Source organism: Rana temporaria, chromosome 1, assembly GCF_905171775.1.
Source record: "Rana temporaria chromosome 1, aRanTem1.1, whole genome shotgun sequence".
In the NCBI taxonomy this organism is placed as follows: domain Eukaryota; kingdom Metazoa; phylum Chordata; class Amphibia; order Anura; family Ranidae; genus Rana; species Rana temporaria.
Window position 1 is genome coordinate 489,420,368 of NC_053489.1, and position 18,378 is coordinate 489,438,745.

Here is an 18,378-nt window from a genome sequence, read left to right on the forward strand (position 1 = left end):
TCCAATTTAAGTTACACTGGCTTAAAGTTTCTACCTAAGTGCCTGATCCACAAAGCACTTATCTAGAAAATTCAGGCTGTGTAACTAAAATTCCGCCGGCGCAAGGCGTTCCTATTCAAATGGGGCGAGTCCCATTTAAATGAGGCGCGCTCCCGCGCCGGCCGTACTGCGCATGCGCGTCGGCCGTACTGCGCATGCGCGAAGTTACGTTACGCCGAGTTTTGAGGATCGCGACGGCTTAAAGTTGCGTCGGGGAAAAAAAAAATGACAGCGGCATGCATTCCTGAGGGAGAACTCCATGCCAATTTTCAAAGAAAAAATCGGCATGGGTTCCCCCCCCAGGAGCATACCAGGTCCTTAGGTCTGGTATGGGTTGTAAGGAGACCCCCCCACGCCGAAAAATTGACGTAGGGGGTCCCCCTACAATCCATACCAGACCCGTATCCAAAGCACGGTACCCGGCCGGCCAGGAAGGGAGTGGGGACGAGCGAGCGTCCCCCCCCCTCCTGAGCCGTGCCAGGCCGCGTGCCCTCAACATGGGGGGGTTGGGTGCTCTGGGGCAGGGGGGCGCACTGCGGGCCCCCCCACCCCAGAGCACCCTGTCCCCATGTTGATGAGGACAGGACCTCTTCCCGACAACCCTTGCCATTGGTTGTCGGGGTCTGCGGGCGGAGGCTTATCGGAATCTGGGAGTCCCCTTTAATAAGGGGGCCCCCAGATACCGGCCCCCCACCCTAAGTGAATGGATATGGGGTACATCGTACCCCTATCCATTCACCTGGAGGCAAAAAGTAAAAGTTAATAAACACACAACACAAGGCTTTTTAAAATAGTTTATTATTCTGCTCCGGACGCCCCCCCTGTCTTCGTTATTAGCTCAATTACCAGGGGGGGCTTCTTCTTCCGCTCTCCGGGGGTCTTCTTCCACTCTCCGGGGGTCTTCCGCTCTCCGGGGGGGCTTCTCCGGACTCCGGGGGGGCTTCTCCGGACTCCGGGGGGCTTCTTCCATCTTCTCCCCTCTTCCGCTCTTGACTCGGCGAACCCCGGTTCTTCTGCAGCTCTCCGGTGCCTTCTTCTTCAGCGCTGGCTGCCTGCTATGTTTGTGTGTTAGCTCGATTTCAAACAGGCAGCCGGCGCGGTCTTCTGTGGCGTCAGGGTCTTCTGGTCTTCTGTTCTTCCGATGTTGCCTCGTCGCCTGTTGTCGCTGTAATGATGGAAGCGCGCCTTGCATCCCATTTATATAGGCATCGCCGTCCCATCATGCTCCGGTAGGTACCCACGTGGTGGGTGCCTACCCACGTGCACCCACCACGTGGGTACCTACCGGAGCATGATGGGACGGTGATGCCTATATAAATGTGATGCAAGGCGCGCTTCCATCATTACAGCGACAACCGGCGACGAGGCAACATCGGAAGAACAGAAGACCAGAAGAGAAGATGACGCCACAGAAGACCGCGCCGGCTGCCTGTTTGAAATCGAGCTAACACACAAACATAGCAGGCAGCCAGCGCTGAAGAAGAAGGCACCGGAGAGCTGAAGAAGAACCGGGGTTCGCCGAGTCAAGAGCGGAAGAGGGGAGAAGATGGAAGAAGCCCCCCGGAGTCCGGAGAAGCCCCCCCGGAGTCCGGAGAAGCCCCCCCGGAGAGCGGAAGACCCCCGGAGAGTGGAAGAAGACCCCCGGAGAGCGGAAGAAGAAGCCCCCCCTGGTAATTGAGCTAATAACGAAGACAGGGGGGGCGTCCGGAGCAGAATAATAAACTATTTTAAAAAGCCTTGTGTTGTGTGTTTATTAACTTTTACTTTTTGCCTCCAGGTGAATGGATAGGGGTACGATGTACCCCATATCCATTCACTTAGGGTGGGGGGCCGGTATCTGGGGGCCCCCTTATTAAAGGGGACTCCCAGATTCCGATAAGCCTCCCGCCCGCAGACCCCGACAACCAATGGCAAGGGTTGTCGGGAAGAGGTCCTGTCCTCATCAACATGGGGACAGGGTGCTCTGGGGTGGGGGGGCCCGCAGTGCGCCCCCCTGCCCCAGAGCACCCAACCCCCCCATGTTGAGGGCACGCGGCCTGGCACGGCTCAGGAGGGGGGGGGACGCTCGCTCGTCCCCACTCCCTTCCTGGCCGGCCGGGTACCGTGCTTTGGATACGGGTCTGGTATGGATTGTAGGGGGACCCCCTACGTCAATTTTTCGGCGTAGGGGGGGTCCCCTTACAACCCATACCAGACCTAAGGGCCTGGTATGCTCCTGGGGGGGAACCCATGCCGGTTTTGTTTTTTACAAATTGACGTGGAGTTCTCCCTCGGGAAAGCATACCAAATGCCGTCGCTGCAATGGGCCTTTACAAGGTGTGACTAACTTTACACTTTGTAAAACGAGCCCTAATTTTACACTTGCAAAATAACACTTACGGCGCAAAAAAGAAGCTAGAAAGCTTTGTGGATCGCCTTAAGTGCTAATTTGCATACTAGCAACGGCATTTCGACTCGAAATGCCCCCAGCGGCGGATGCGGTACTGCATCCTAAAATTAGGCAGTGTAAATCAATTACACATGCCGGATCTTCTGTGTAACTTTGGAAAAAGCCTTTTGAGGATCGTTTCCAAAGTTACACACAGACTGAACAGCACTTAAGTCGGAGTATCTCTTTTGAGGATCTGGCCCACAATTTTTTGGCTTACTGTTCCTTTGGAACCAGTATGGTGCTTATTGTAGCCAATTTTAACCACCTTTTCTCATGTATTCCATGTCCTAATGTGGGTAACCCTGACCGGGAAAAGCTTTCTTATCCCCAAGACATAAACCTTTTACCATATCCACGTGAAACTCATTATTTGCTCCATCTCTGGGGAAAGGGTTTATACTAACCAAAGCTTCTGTCCACCCTGCCAAATTATAAACCCAATGATTTATAAATTTATAATCAGAACCACAAACTCTAGCAACATAATCTTTACAATTTTCCCTGGAATTGGGAGGTTATTTACTATGTTCTTGACCCATATTAAAACAGTGAGAGTATGCCTGTCTTACCTTACAGGCCTCCTTCTCCCACACAAACAAATTATCTTATACTTCTAATATTTCTTATACTTTATGCAAAAGAAAGAAAAGCGAAAGTAGGTTGGGTCACTGAAGTATAATCCTCATTACCTATTTCAGATCCTTCCCAAAAGGACTGTACAGTACTGTATTATTCAATTAAGACCTTCTCAGAGGTACTTTTAGGAAGACTTTCCCAGTGGGAATCCCCTATACAAAGGCGGATTTTCCCCAAAAATCCCCTATACACCAAGGCATGGATCATATACCTCTTCTACATAAATTTAGTTTGAGATGAAATTTAAATCAGAGCTATGGCAAGAGAAAACAGTCTGTCTAAAAGCCAAATAAGTTCTATTTACCAAAGGTGATTATTTCATCCCCACCGCTGCCATCATCTGAAGAGGGAACACATAATACGGCCACCAGGTGAACTTCAGGAAATGCAGGAAAAGATGCAATGACCCCCGGATTCTGTGAGAGACCAAATGAGACACAAGGAAACAGATTTGAGTGTGTTCATAAGATCTCTAACCTTTACGGATTACCACAGTGGCTTATATGCAAAAGAAAGAAGGGAGGAGCCGTGTTGTATTGCATATGTCTCTAAAAGTTATACAAACTCAGTATTTTCTTACCATGATTAAACTGCTGAATCTTAGTTTAACAAGAACTGGTTGATGCAGGGTGTGTTTCTATGCAAACTGTTAGTTAAGCTAATTATGTCAAAACACACATTGAAAAGTTTATTTCTACTTAAAATGGAGTTGGTTATTTATAGATTCTATTACAGTAATGTATTGCAAAATGTGTTTTCTATAATGTGCTTGTATTTTGTAAAATTGGAAACTTTGTTAAATAAAATCTGATTTAAAAAAAAAAGGCACACATCTGGGGACATTTTTTATCTGGGGACGGCCTCCTAAAAATAGGGACTGTGCCTAGAAACCGGGACATCTGGTCAGCCTAACCTAAATGTCACCGTTTGCTAGTGCTCACATTTGGGGTGCTTTCATTGTTACAAATCTTTGTCTATTAGATCAGGTATTAGGACATGAAAGGTTGTCAATTAGGTCAGGATAGCATTAGGGTTTAGGACTGCTTTAACAACATCATAAAATGTGTCCAGACCTTCACTATAAATGAACAAAACTTAATTTAAAGCATACTAGAAATACTTTAGACGTAGCATAACTCAGAAGCACTGAGCATTCCTCTTCTCTGCAATGGGTGCACGGATAATTTGCTGTGTGTCTGTGAAACAGTTCATACAGTATCTGCAAAGCTCTAAAATCCTTTGATGTCACTGGACTGGCATTCTTTTTATCATTGCAGAACAATCACACATGATTTGTCATACTTTATTCACCAATTGTTTGCCAGTAAGTGAAAACTTGCTGATATACTGTAGATGCAAAGCTTAAAAAAAAAGTAATTTTCACTGTAATTTTAAGAAACTCAGGATGCCTGTGAAAGCAGCAGGCTTAAAATTGACTAACCTGCTAACACAGTCAGGTTTAAATTGAGTAACCTGATTCACATGCACAGCATCTGGAGCTTATGAGTAGAGGGACAAAATGGTAAAATAAATGATGGGTGATGTACAGTGGTGTCGCTATGGGGGTGCCGACTGCACCCAGGTGAAACCCGCCAATGGGGTGACACCCAGGGCCAGCTTGCCTACGCCGTTGTCACTAACATGGCAGGGCAGAGAGCAGGAGGCAGAACACTTCTAAACACACAGTGGGAGACTTGGCAGCACTGAAAAGAGGGCAGGGGCGAGAGTTGCCAGAATCCAAAGGTCCAAAGGTGCAGGGGTTGTGTAATATAAAGGGGTCCAGAGGTGCAGGAGCTTTGTAATGTAAAGGCTGCCAGAGGTGCAGGGGTTGTGTAATGTAAAGAGGGCTGAATGTACAGAGGCTGTGTAATGTAAAGGGGTGCCAGAGGAGCAAAAGGACTGTGTAATGTGCAAGGAGCTGTGTAATGTGCAGGGGGCTGTGTAATGTAAAAATGGCCAGAGGTGCATGGGCTGTGTATTGTATAGGGGCCCAGAGGTGCAGGGGCTGTATATTTTAAATGGGGTCAGAGGTACAGGGGGATGTGTAATTTAAAGTGGGCCAGAGGTGTAAGGAGCTTTGTAATGTGCAAGAGGCTGTGTAATGTAAAGAGGTCCAGAGGTGCAGGGGCTGTGTGATGTCAGAGGTGCAGGAGGCTGTGTAATGTAAAGGGGTGCCAGAGGTGTATGGGAATGTGTAATTTAAAGGGGGCAAAGGTGCAAAGGGCTGTGTAATGTGCAGGGGGCTGTGTAATGTAAAGAGGCCCAGAGGTGCAGGGGCTGTGTAATGTGCAGGGGACTGTGTAATGTAAAGAGGTTCAGAGGTGTAGGGGGTTGTGTAATGTAATGGGGGCCAACGGTGCAAGGGGCTGTGTAATGTGAAAGGGGCTGTGTAATGTAAATAGGTCCAGAGGTGCAGGGGTTGTGTAATGTAAAGGGGGCGTAGAGGTGCAGGGGCTGTGTAATGTAAAGGGAGACAGATGTGGGCTGTGTAATGTAAAGAGGTCCAGAGGTGCATGGTCTCTGTAATGTATAGGGGGGCAGAGATGCAGGGGCTGTGTAATATAAAGGGGGCCAGAGGTGTAGGGGGCTGTGTAATGTAAAAGGGTGCCAAAGGTGCAAAGGGCTGTGTAATGTGCAGGGGGCTGTGTAATGTAAAGAGGTCCAGAGGTGCAGGGGTTGTGTAATGTAAAGGGGGCTAGTGGTGCAGGGGAAGTGTAATGTAAAAGGATACAGAAGTGGGCTTTGTAATGTAAAGAGGTCCAGAGGTGTAGGTGCTGTGTAATGTAAAGAGGTCCAGAGGTGCAGGGGCTGTGTAATGTAAAGGGAACCAGTGGTGCAGGGGCTGTGTAATGTAAAGAGGGCCAAAGGTGCAGGGTCTGTGTAATGTAAAGGGAGCCAGAGACACAGGAGTTGTTTAAAGAGATCCTGAGGTGCGGCCTGTGTAATGTAAAGGGGGCCCAGAGGTGGAGTGACTGTGTAATGTAAAGGGGTAATTGTTTGTGGGAAGGTGCGCTGACTACTAAAATGAAATAAATTAGAAAAAATGGGTATGTGTATATACAGGTGAAACTCGAAAAATTAGAATATCATGTAAAAGTTCATTTATTTCACTAATGCAACTTAAAATGTGAAACTAATATATGGGATAGACTCATTACATGCAAAGCAAGATAGTTCAAGCCATGATTTGTCATAATTGTGATGCTTATGGCATACAGTTTATGAAAACCCCAAATCCACAATCTCTGAAAATTAGAATATTGTGTCCCACTCTAATCAGCTAATAAAGCCATAACACCTGCAAAGTGTTCCTGAGCCTTTAAATGGTCTCTCAGTCTGGTTCAGTAGGAATCACAATCATGGGAAAGACTGCTGACCTGACAGTTGTGCAGAAAACCTTCATTGACACCCTCCACAAGGAGGGAAAGCCTCAAAAGGTAATTGCAAAAGAAGTTGGATGTTCCCAAAATGCTGTATCAAAGCACAATAATAGAAAGTTATGTGGAAGAGAAAAGTGTGGAAGAAAAAGGTGCACAAGCAACAGGGATGACCGCAGCCAGGAGAGGATTGTCAGGAAAAGGCCATTCAAAAGTGTTGGAGACTTTCACAAGGAGTGGACTGAGGCTGAAGTCAGTGCATCAAGAGCCACCACACACAGACGTATCCTGGACATGGGCTTCAAATGTCGTATTCCTCTTGTCAAGCCACTCCTGAACAACAAACAGCGTCAGAAGCGTCTTACCTGGGCTAAAGAAAAACAGACCTGGTCTGGTGCTCAGTGGTCCAAAGTCTTATTTTCTGATGAGAGCAAATTTTGTATCTCATTTGGAAACCAAGGAGCCAGAGTATGGAGGAAGAATGAATGTGGTATGTGAATTGCGCTCCCCTGTTGGTTAATCTATCGCCACCTACTTCTGGGCAATATTTTTAATTATTAACCCCAATACATATCACCTTAAATAGTGCTCCTATAAAGCATGCATTCCCCTATGTCAGATTCAAAGAATCACTACCACAGAAACAAACAAATATTATAATATCCGCAAAAAAATTGAAAAATTTAAATATATATGTGACAATTAGAGGATTTCTAGATTGGTCCTCTTCTCATTAAAGTCCCAATAACTAGCCAAGTGCTTATAAAACGATCAATGCTTCTCCCGTGAGATGTTAAAACACAACATAATTTCACCACTTCGGTGATATTCCCGTCACCGTTAAGAATGGCCACTCACCAGATTTAATTTAATAAGTGGCTTGGGGTCTCTTTTTTTCCTACAAAGGCTCACAAAAAAGAGGAGTGCCCCTCACGGTGTAGTACGTAAAAAATGTATTGGTTTCTTAAAAAAAAGTAAGTACTACACTCACATTTGGTTGTACCCGTATGCTGGCACCAAGCTTCTTCAGCCGTGTATGCAAAAACAGGTGAAGGATAAAAGCCGTTCCTCTCGTGTTCCCCCTGCGCCTATATCACAATAAGCGCGTGGTTCCGTAGATGTCAGCAGCCTCTACATGTTTCGCAAGATATATTGCATCCTCAGGAAGCTGCTGTACTTCTATTTGGCTACTGTATTTATAGCCCTCTAAATCTGGTTGTGTTTCAAAATTCCTGCCCCTTGCCTTTCCCCGGCCAGACGCGAACGGTGGATTCCAGCGCTCTGGATGGCAAAGACAAGGAATTTTGAATGTGTGGATGTTCAAGCATGATTCTACTATCTTAAGGCATCTTTGCCCAAGCCACCCATGTGTATGCAAGGAGGTGCAAACTTTAATGGCTCCAGGTTATGGTGAAAAAAATTGTAATCTGATAAGGTTTTCCAACCTGTCTAATTGCCATTCCTCCTTCCTGTGAATCAGTGTTATTTCCATCTGGGCTGCGGTGTGTATATTTGATTTTGTAATTTAATGGTTATGTAATGCATTTTTGTTCTATTTACTTTTTTTTTGTTGCTTTGTTGTTAATTTCGCAAGGTGACCTTGGGTGTTCTAAAAGACGCCTATAAATAAAAATACATTATTATTATCAGTCCCTTTTTTCTAAGAGAATAAGTGCAGGAACACCCCCCTTCTGAGTCACTTCCTGTTGCCCCCCCTTCCCACCTCTGAGCAACATCTCTTGGTTCCGCCCCTACCCACCGCCCACCGCCCAATGCCGCCCCTTTTAGAGACTACAGAACCAAGTATCAAATTATAAGTAATTTGTATGAAATTTGTTGATAATAACAAGAAAAGCAGTACAGTATATCTTCAGCAGCAATAGACCCTTCTTAGCAACAATAGATTCCCCAGCAACAATAGATTCCCCCCGCAGCAATAGACCCCCAGCAACAATGGACCCCTACAACAATAGACCCCAGTAGCAACAACAGATTTCTCAGCATTAGCCCGGCATCAATACACTCTCCAGTAGCCAGCAACAATAGACCACTCCCTCAACAGTAGATCCCTTCCAGCAACAATTGACTCTCCAGCAACATAAGCCTAGACAGTAACAATAGATTTCTCCCCAGCAACAATAGATTCTCCCCAGCAACAATAGATTCTCCCCACCAACAATAGACCCTTCCCAGCAACAACATATTCCCCCAGCAACAATGGACCCCAACATCAATAGACCCCGGTAGCAACAACAGATTTCTCAGCATCACCCCGGCATCAATACACTCTCCAGTAGCCAGCAATAGACCACTCCCTCAACAGTAAATCTCTTCCAGCAACAATTGACCCTCCAGAAAGCCTAACCAACAACGATAGTTCCTCCACCAGAAACAATAGACCTCCCCAGCAACAATACACTGCCATGTAAAAATAGATGCCCTCCATCTGCAATTGATCCCCCAACAGTCAGCAACAATAGACACCTCCCTCAACAGTAGGTACCTTTTAGCAACAACTGACCCCATCAGCAACATAAGCCCCCCCAGCAACAATAATAGACCTCTGCCATGCAAACATAAATCCCCTCCAGGAACAATAGAACCCCCAGCAGCCATCATCAAAAGACTCTGCAGCACACCCCAGCGCCCCTTGCCATTATATACATTCAGTGCTGGAGGTGCCAGAACTGCGTTCCAACTGAAAAAAAAATCCCTATTATTATTAATTTGCACGCTTCCTCCAGGGCACTGATACAGAATGTAACACAGCTAAAGGATCAGCATAACGACCATACGGCTGGTATTTTCAGAATGAAATCAGCAATGATCTGTAGTGGCAGGTTTCCTTTATCACTACTCCACCACGGTGAGCCATATTAAAGTGGAGGTTCCCCCCCCAAAAAAATTCTAACAATAAATTCTGAAGACCGATTACACTGCGGGTAGGCTGTTTTTTTTTTTTTTTCGTACATACCTCGATATCGCCGTTTCATCCCTCGGCTTCCGGGTATGATTCTTGTGGGGCTGGGCGTTCCTAGTTGATTGACGTTCCTCCGACTGACGCATACTTGACGTCACGACTTTCTGAAAGAAGCCGAACGTCGCTGTGCAGGCGCCGTATAGAGCCGACTCTATAAGGCGCCTGCGCAATGGCGTTCGGCTTCTGTCGGAAAGTCGTGACGCGCAGTATGCGCCGGTCGGAGGAACGTCAATTAACTAGGAATGCCCAGCCCCACAAGAATCATACCCGGAAGCCAAGGGGTGAAACGGCGATATCGAGGTATGTACGAAAAAAAAAAAAAACAGCCTACCCCCAGTGTAATCGGTCTTCAGAATTTATTGTTAGAATTTTTTTTTAGGGGGAACCTCCACTTTAAGTTGTGCTGTCAGAATCAATCCTATTGTTTTTGCAGTACTACCACAAACTTTTATTAAATAAATGTGTTGTTCTTTCTCATTTATTATGTTATTAATGTAATGGAATATTTCCCGCTAACGTACGTATTGCCCAATAGTGTTGTTTCTGCCAAATCCAAAGATCCCTTTGCTCTTATTAAAGAAGAATCTGCATGAGTGGGCTGGTGTTAATAGTTTGAAAAAGAACACTGATGCTTTTCCCAGGGGCTGGAGGATGGAGCTATCCCAATGACGATGCAAGTGGGCTGATCCTTGGAGTTCTCTACATCTCTTTCCATCCTCCTGAATATCCACATTTCAATGTGCAATAAGCATCAGAGTGGGGCTGTGCAGGCTCAGACCTGGTGGCTCTCTGACCAAATACATCAGTCAGGGTTGAAAAACTTTGGAAAACTTTTTCTCACCACCAGGAATTAGTAGCAGCTAAAGAAAAAATGGGCACTGGGGATTATATCTGCGTTACAATGAGTGGAGGAGCACCCTGGGGCTTCAGGCTACAAGGTGGAAAAGAGTACCATGAAACACTTCACGTGTCCAAGGTAAGAAGACGCATTTCTGTTTTGTGTTAAATAACGCATAGCGTATATAATCACCATTTTTTTTTATTAACCGATAGGATCACCAGATTTTAGAAGTATTGCATATGCTGAGAAAAACTCTAATCATAAGAGTATGTTCCTTGATCAGAGAACTTCCAAACGTATCTCAGATTTAGATCAGAGATTGCGTTGATGTTCACTGCGATGAACTCTTTGATCATCTCTGAGCACGGGGAAATTCTTCATGTCAAATTGTCAGAAAATAATTGCTGATTCCACATACACAACATGTTGGTTAATGGAGCGCAGATAATGCCTAACAACTTCATGCAACAACGTTACAGGGCTTTCCAAATAGGTTACAGCTTTCTACACAGCCCAGGGGTACTGTAAGAACTAACAAATGTGCTCATGTTTACATTGAGTCCATGTTTAATGTCATTTTAATGGCATGCTGGCCCAACTTCAAAACAGGATTCACGCGACACCACACGACAAGCGCAGGCTAATACATCAAGCTTAAATCCAATCGTTTTAGTAACGTATGTTATGAACATATACAGACTGCTAAGTTATACAAACATATGCAATGTTTTAAATTCATTTGCAAGTGATTCTTTAAAAAAAAAAAAAGTCCACTTAACCGAAAGCAGATTTTGAACTTTTTGCTAATCTGAAGTCTAATTAAAGTACAATTAACTCACCCTTTTGGAAGTAATTCTTTGTGATCTGCTATGACAGGAGGTGTCGGAAAATTGTCTTTTGGCTAAATATTTTGCAGGAATATTTTGTATGCAAAAGCGCAGGAATAAGCATTTAACATTAAACATTTAAATCTGCTATTTTATAAATCATAAAACAAATGTATAATGTTTGGAATAAAGTATTTCAAATACAACTTTTGGGCAACAAACTTTTCCTGTGCATCTTATATACAAACTAGATAAATTCTGCCACCTAGTGGATTGATTTTGAACTTAAATCTATATAATGAATTGGGAATGTTAGAAGAAACATTGGGCTAGATTCAGATAGATACTGGAGATACGCCGCCGTAATTTCAAATCTGCGCCAGCGTATCTTTACGCCGATTCTCCAAGGCAGATACGTCGAAAAAATAGGCTTCCTCCGCCGACGTAACTTGAATGCGGCGGCGTATAATTGTGTGCATTTTTACGCTGGCCGCTAGGGGCGCTTCCGTTGTTTTTGGCGTAGAATATGCAAATGACCTAGATAAGCCGATTCACAAACGTACGTACGCCCGGCGCAATTTTTTTACGTCGTTTACGTTAGGCTTTTTCGTCGTAAGGTTACTCCTGCTATTAGGAGGCGCAGCCAATGTTAAGTATGGACGTCATTCCCGCTTCGAAATTTGAATTTTTTACGTCGTTTGCGTAAGTCGTTTGCGAATAGGGCTGGACGTAATTTACGTTCACGTCGAAACCAATAAGTCGTTGCGGCGTACTTGGGAGCAATGCACACTGGGATATGTACACGGACGGCGCATGCCAAAACGTCAGGTCATCATAGATTAACATAAAACACGCCCCCCCTTCCACATTTGAATTACGCGCGCTTACGCCGGCCCCATTTACGCTACGCCGCCGCAACTTACGGAGCAAGTGCTTTGTGAATACTGCACTTGCTCCTGTAAGTTGCGGCGGCATAGCGTAAATACGATACGCTGCGCCGCCGTAACTATGTGCGCCCCTACCTGAATCTAGCCCATTGTTTATTTCCTAATAAAATGAATTTATGTTCAAGCATATAAAATGATAGCCTAATACACTACCAATTTTAAACATGTCTTGGTTGTAGAAAGCGTAATTTAACTTGTTGCCTTGTTTCAGATGTGTGCTAGGTGAAATGATATGAATATACAATGTATATGTAAAGTGCTGCGTAAATTGACGGCGCTATATAAGTACCTAAACAATAATAATAATGAAGCAGCGGACATTAGAGTCGGCTGGCTTTATTTATTAAACATATGCATAATGTACATGTTAAAGCGGTAGTAAACCACCCCAATTTTTTTTTAAACCCTGGAAAATAAAAGTATAATGTGCTAGTATGCATCACATACTAGCACATAATGAATTACTTACCTTACAACAATGATCCTCAAACTACAGCCCTCCAGCTGTTGTGGAACTACACATTCCATGAGGCATTGTAAAACTCTGACATTCACAGACATGACTAGGCATGATGGGAATTGTAGTTCCTTAACAACTGGAGGGCCATAGTTTGAAGACCCATGCCTTAGAACAAAGTCCTCCAGCACTGCCCTGTCACCTCTGACAGGCGCTTCCATCTTCACCCGGTCTTCCTTCTGGGTTTGCGTCCTCTGGCCGTCTGATTGGCTGTGCTGCAAATACGTCACTTCTGCGCGCAGGGACCGTGGCATGGAGCTCTGAAGGGATGGCACGGGTATGCCATCACCAACTGCATACAGTGTAAATTTCCTCTAAACCGTGCAAGTTTAGGAGATATTCACTGTACCTACAGGTAAGCCTCATTATAGGCTAACGGGTACAAGTGCCAAAAAAGGGTTTACTTCCACTTTAATGCCGCGTACACACGACCGTTTTTGATGACGAGAAAACTGCCATTTTTTAGATTGGTCGCGAAAAACGGTCATGTGTATGCTCCATAGCATTTTTCCACTGCCCGCAAAAAAATTAGAACCTGCTCTATCTTTCTCGTCGTTTTTCACGTCATTCTTTTTATTGTCGCTAAATTCGCTTGTGTGTTTGTTATGCTTTTCCGAGGGAAAAAAACACACATTCTCAGAAATGAGCAAAAGTGTCCCAAAGGGTGGCGCCAGTCGAATGGAACTTCCCCTTTATAGTGCAGTTGTACGTCACCGTGCTTTGCTCGACCGTTTTTTTTTTTCATGAACGTGTGTATGCAAGGCAGGCTTGAGAGGAATCACAACGAATCACGTCGAGAAAAACATTGTTTTTTTGCAGGACAGGAAAAACAGTCGTGTGTATGCGGCATAAGTGTTAAATCTTGTGATGTTATCCCACATGGTAGTGTGTCATATTACCATACCTAGCATATTTTTTTGGGGGCCAAAAACTGTCAGGAGTAATTCTTGACCATTCCTCTTTACAGAACTGTTTCAGTTCAGCAATATTCTTGGGATGTCTGGTGTGAATCGCTTTCTTGAGGTCATGCCACAGCATCTCAATTGGGTTGAGGTCAGGACTCTGACTGGGCCACTCCAGAAGGCGTATTTTCTTCTGTTTAAGCCATTCTGTTGTTGATTTACTTCTATGCTTTGGGTCGTTGTCCTGTTTCAACACCCATCTTCTGTTGAGCTTCAGCTGGTGGACAGATGGCCTTAAGTTCTCCTGCAAAATGTCTTGATAAACTTGGGAATTCATTTTTCCTTCGATGATAGCAATCCGTCCAGGCCCTGACGCAGCAAAGCAGCCCCAAACCATGATGCCCCCACCACCATACTTCACAGTTTTTTCTCCACACATAGTATTGTGTGTTTCTTCCAAACAACTCAACTTTGGTTTCATCTGTCCACAGAATATTTTGCCAGTACTGCTATGGAACATCCAGGTGCTCTTGTGCAAACTGTAAACGTGTAGAAATGTTTTTTTGAAATCCATTCTTGTTTAGTGTTTTACGTATCGTAGATTCGCTAACAGGGATGTTAGCATATGCCAGAGACTTTTGTAAGTCTTTAGCTGATACTCTACGATTCTTCTTCACCTCATTGAGCAGTCTGCGCTGTGCTCTTGCAGTCATCTTTACAGGACAGCCACTCCTAGGGAGAGAAGCAGCAGTGCTCAACTTTCTCAATCTATAGACGATTTGTCTTACCGTGGACTGATGAACAGCAAGGCTTTTGGAGATACTTTTATAACCCTTTACAGCATTATGCAAGTCAACAATTCTTAATCGTAGGTCTTCTGAGAGCTCTTTTGTGTGAGGCATCATTAATATCAGGCAATGCTTCTTGTGAAAAGCAAACTCACTGGTTTGTCTTTTTTATAGGGCAGGACAGGGCAGCTGTAACCAACACCTCCAATCGCATCTCATTGATTTGACTCCAGTTGGCTGACACCTCACTCCAATTAGCTCTTGGAGATGTCATTAGTCTAGGGGTTCACATACTTTTTCCACCTGCACTGTGAATGTTTACATGGTGTGTTCAATAAAAACATGGTAACATTTAATTCTTTGTGTGTTATTAGTTTAAGAAGACTGTGATTGTCTATTGTTGTGACTTAGATGAAGATAAAATCACATTTTATGACCAATTTGTGCAGAAATCCATATAATTTCCAAAGGGTTCACATACTCTGTCTAAAGTTAGTGAGCACTTCTCCTTTGCCAAGGTAATCCATCCACCTTACAGGTGTGGCATATCAAGATGCTCATTAGGCAGCCTGATCATTGCACTGGTGTGCCTTAGGCTGGCCACAATAAAAGGCCACTCTAAAATGTGCAGTTTTACTGTATTGGGGGTCCAGGGGGTCCGAAAACCAGTCACTATCTGGTGTGACCAACATTTGCCTCACGCAGTGCAGCACATCTCCTTTGCATATCAGGTTGTTGATTGTGGCCTGTGGAATGTTGGTCCATTCCTCTTCAAAGGCTGTGAAAGGTGCTGGATATTGGCAGGAACTCAAATTGGCTGTTGTATATGCTGATCCAGAGCATCCCAAACATGCTCAGTGGGTGATATGTCTGGTTATTATGCTGGCCATGTTTTCAGCTTCTAGGAATTGTGTACAGATCCTTGCAACATGGGGCCGTGCATTATAATGCTGCAACATGAGGTGATGGTCGTATATGAATGGCACAACAATGGGCCTCAGGATCTCATCACGGTATCTCTGTGCATTCAAAATGGCATACAAAAAAAACCTGTGTTTGTTGTCCATAGCATACACCTGCCCATACTATACTATAACCCCACCGCCACCATGGGCCACTCGATCCACAACGTTGACATCAGAAAACCGTTCACCCATACAACACCATACACACACTATTCCCCCCACTGACACCAAACATGGGGCACTATTCCTCCCACTGACACCATCAATTGGGGACTATTCCTCTAACTGACACCAATGATGGGGCAATATTTTTCCCCGTAATTCCAAAGATAAGACATTGTTTACACCAACAGGGCACAGTCCAGCCCTCCTAAAGTCTGAACGATAGTAAACCGACCCTTTGTTTAGAAGGTTTGGAGATGCCTGGTGTATGAGAATCTATCTAAACATGGAGAAGCAATGCATAGTCCACTGTTGACTGCATCAGGAAACCCACCCTGAGAAATGCCATGCAGCCATTGCTTGAACGAGTGCATGTAGATATGTAGACAAGAAATCGGCTACATTGAGATGCAACTAATAATGAAAAGAGATAAAAACAGTGTTTTTTTGTAAAAAAAAAAATGTTATACACAGTACTTTAGCAAACTACAATGGGCCAAGAATAGCACATTTCTTTTCCAGTGCAGCCCACCACACCGCATGATAGTATGATACCTCATGCTGTGCTGCAATGCAGGTGTGTTAATGGTGCATTGGTTTAGTATGTTGGGGTGTCATTTAAAATGAACCACACACGTATACGTAGGTTCAGATTGTGTTTTAACAGCATTACTTTAACATAACTTAATAACAAGCAATCTTTTTGTCACAAAGAGCATTTCTAACACTGTGGCTTAAAGCGGAGGTTCACCCTAAATATTAACTTTGTCTCATTCATAGCAGCAGCATACATAGATGTGCAATCCATAGTTTTTTTTTTGTAGTTCAATGTTTACCTTTCTAATCGTCCTTTCTATGTGTCTTCCGGGTTTCATTCCCTGCGGGAGTGGGCGTATCTTTAAATTTCCCCGACGCCGCAGTGTGTGCTGGGAGTTCACTGTCATTATCCCCAGGAGACGATCTGTACCATAATGTTCCAAATCTCGCGCTATCTCACTCGTCTCGTGACTCAACAAGCGGGTCACGTGATGAGGGCGCGAGATACTGCAGTGAATGCATCACCGCTATCCGTAAGTCTGTGCTTGTGGGCTTCACAATGCCCACAAGCAAGATGGAAAAGTCCAGGATCGGTTTTTATAAGTTCTTCTTTTGAACGAAAAAAAAATGGGAGAAGGTGCTAAGCGGCTACCAAGTGAGTGCTAAGTTTGTATTTGTGAGCACATTAAATGCACCCAAATACAAAAAAACTAGGAACCGCGGAACCTCCGCTTTAAGGCAAGTTTAAACAGAACAAACATCTTTAGAATTGCTAGTACTCAGGTGCTAACAGTTTCATGGGTGCTCAGTTCGTTTCTTAAGGTGGAAAATCTGTCCTGTCTGGCCCAAAAGGGCTTCTCTGAACTTAGGGAAAAGTCCTTAACAGCATTGGTACTCACAGGGGAGACTTTTATGTAAGATATTCCTACATATACAGTACATCGTGGTGCCTGGTCTCAAACTCTTTACATTAAAAATACCCTACTTTGTTGGGAAGCAGACCGGCAATCCTGAAAGGGGCAGCTATGTGGACCGTATCTCTTCTTCACATTATGGCTGCTGCCCTCTCTGCTTTTCCTTTCAGAACTATTTGCTCTGGTGCCGTATATGGTAATTATACACTGTCCACACCAAAATTAGGGTACAATCCTAGGAAACGTGTGGGCGGTTGTGTGGGTTGGAAATAATCTAGCCAGGGTTGCCAAGTGCTCATGAATTTATTATGCGTGTCAGTTAGTATCAGTTTTTCATTCACTAGGGTACCATGCACCCGCCTTTTTACTTTGAAGCTGAGAATCGGCAAGGTCTTTTATCTTCTAAGTCACACACCATATTCTCCTCCTGAAATATAATGGGATGTAAAAAAGCAGATGCCCATGCCCACTTAGTACAAATTTTAGCACCACAATAAAGCAAATCCCATTCAGATTTACTGGCAGTGTAATTGAGTTTGACAATCATTACATAATTATGATGTGTTTACCTTATCTGATATTTTAAACATTTACATGTATTGCTATTTTTGAGGTTTTTTTTGCATGTTTTTTCTAATCTTATTCTTATTGTGGTAACATAATTCACAATGGTATATATACATACAGTGGGGATCGAAACTTTGGGCACCCCAGGTAAAAATTTGTATTAATGTGCATAACGAAGCCAAGGAAAGATGGAAAAATCTCCAAAAGGCATCAAATTACAGATTAGACATTCTTATAATATGTAAAAAAAAGTTAGATTTTATTTCCATCAGTTACACTTTCAAAATTACAGAAAACAAAAAAATGGCGTCTGCAAAAGTTTGGGCACCCTGCAGAGTTAATATCTTGTACTGCCCTCTTTGGCAAGTATCACAGCTTGTAAACGCTTTTTGTAGCCAGACAAGAGTCTTTGAATTCTCGTTTGAGGTATCTTTGCCCATTCTTCCTTACAAAAGTCTTCCAGTTCTTTGAGATTTCTGGGCTGTCTGTCACGCACTGCTCTTTTAAGGTCTATCCGTAGATTTTTAATTATGTTGAGGTCAGGACATTGTGAAGGCCATGGCAAAACCTTCAGTTTACACCTCTTGATGTAATCCCCCATGGATTTTGAGGTGTGTTTAGGATCATTATCCATTTGTAGAAGCCATCCTCTCTTTAACTTCAGCTTTTTCACAGATGGCATCAAGTTACCATCCAAAATTTGCTGAAATTTTATTGAATCCATTTTTCCTTCTACTCGTGAAATGTTCCCTGTGCCACTGGCTGCAATACAACCCCAAAGCATGATTGATCCACCCCCATGCTTAACAGTTGGACAGAGGTTCTTTTCATTAAATTCTGTGCCCTTTCTTCTCAAACGTACCTTTGCTTATTCCGGCCAAAAAGTTCTATTTTAACCTCATCGGTCCACAGAACTTGTTTCCAAAATGCATCAGGCTTGTCTATATG

At 44.1% G+C, this 18,378-nt stretch overlaps 1 protein-coding gene across 1 annotated transcript in view; it reads left to right on the top strand.

Moving 5' to 3' along the window:
- Nucleotides 1–10,204: 10,204 nt before the first annotated feature.
- The window catches only part of SYNPO2 (synaptopodin 2), a 327,710-nt gene continuing 319,536 nt past the window's right edge, over nt 10,205–18,378 (top strand). The window contains exon 1 of the mRNA XM_040330158.1: nt 10,205–10,439. Within this exon, the coding sequence (XP_040186092.1) occupies nt 10,335–10,439 (105 nt within the window). The 5' untranslated portion in view covers nt 10,205–10,334. The remainder of the gene's footprint in view (nt 10,440–18,378) is intronic.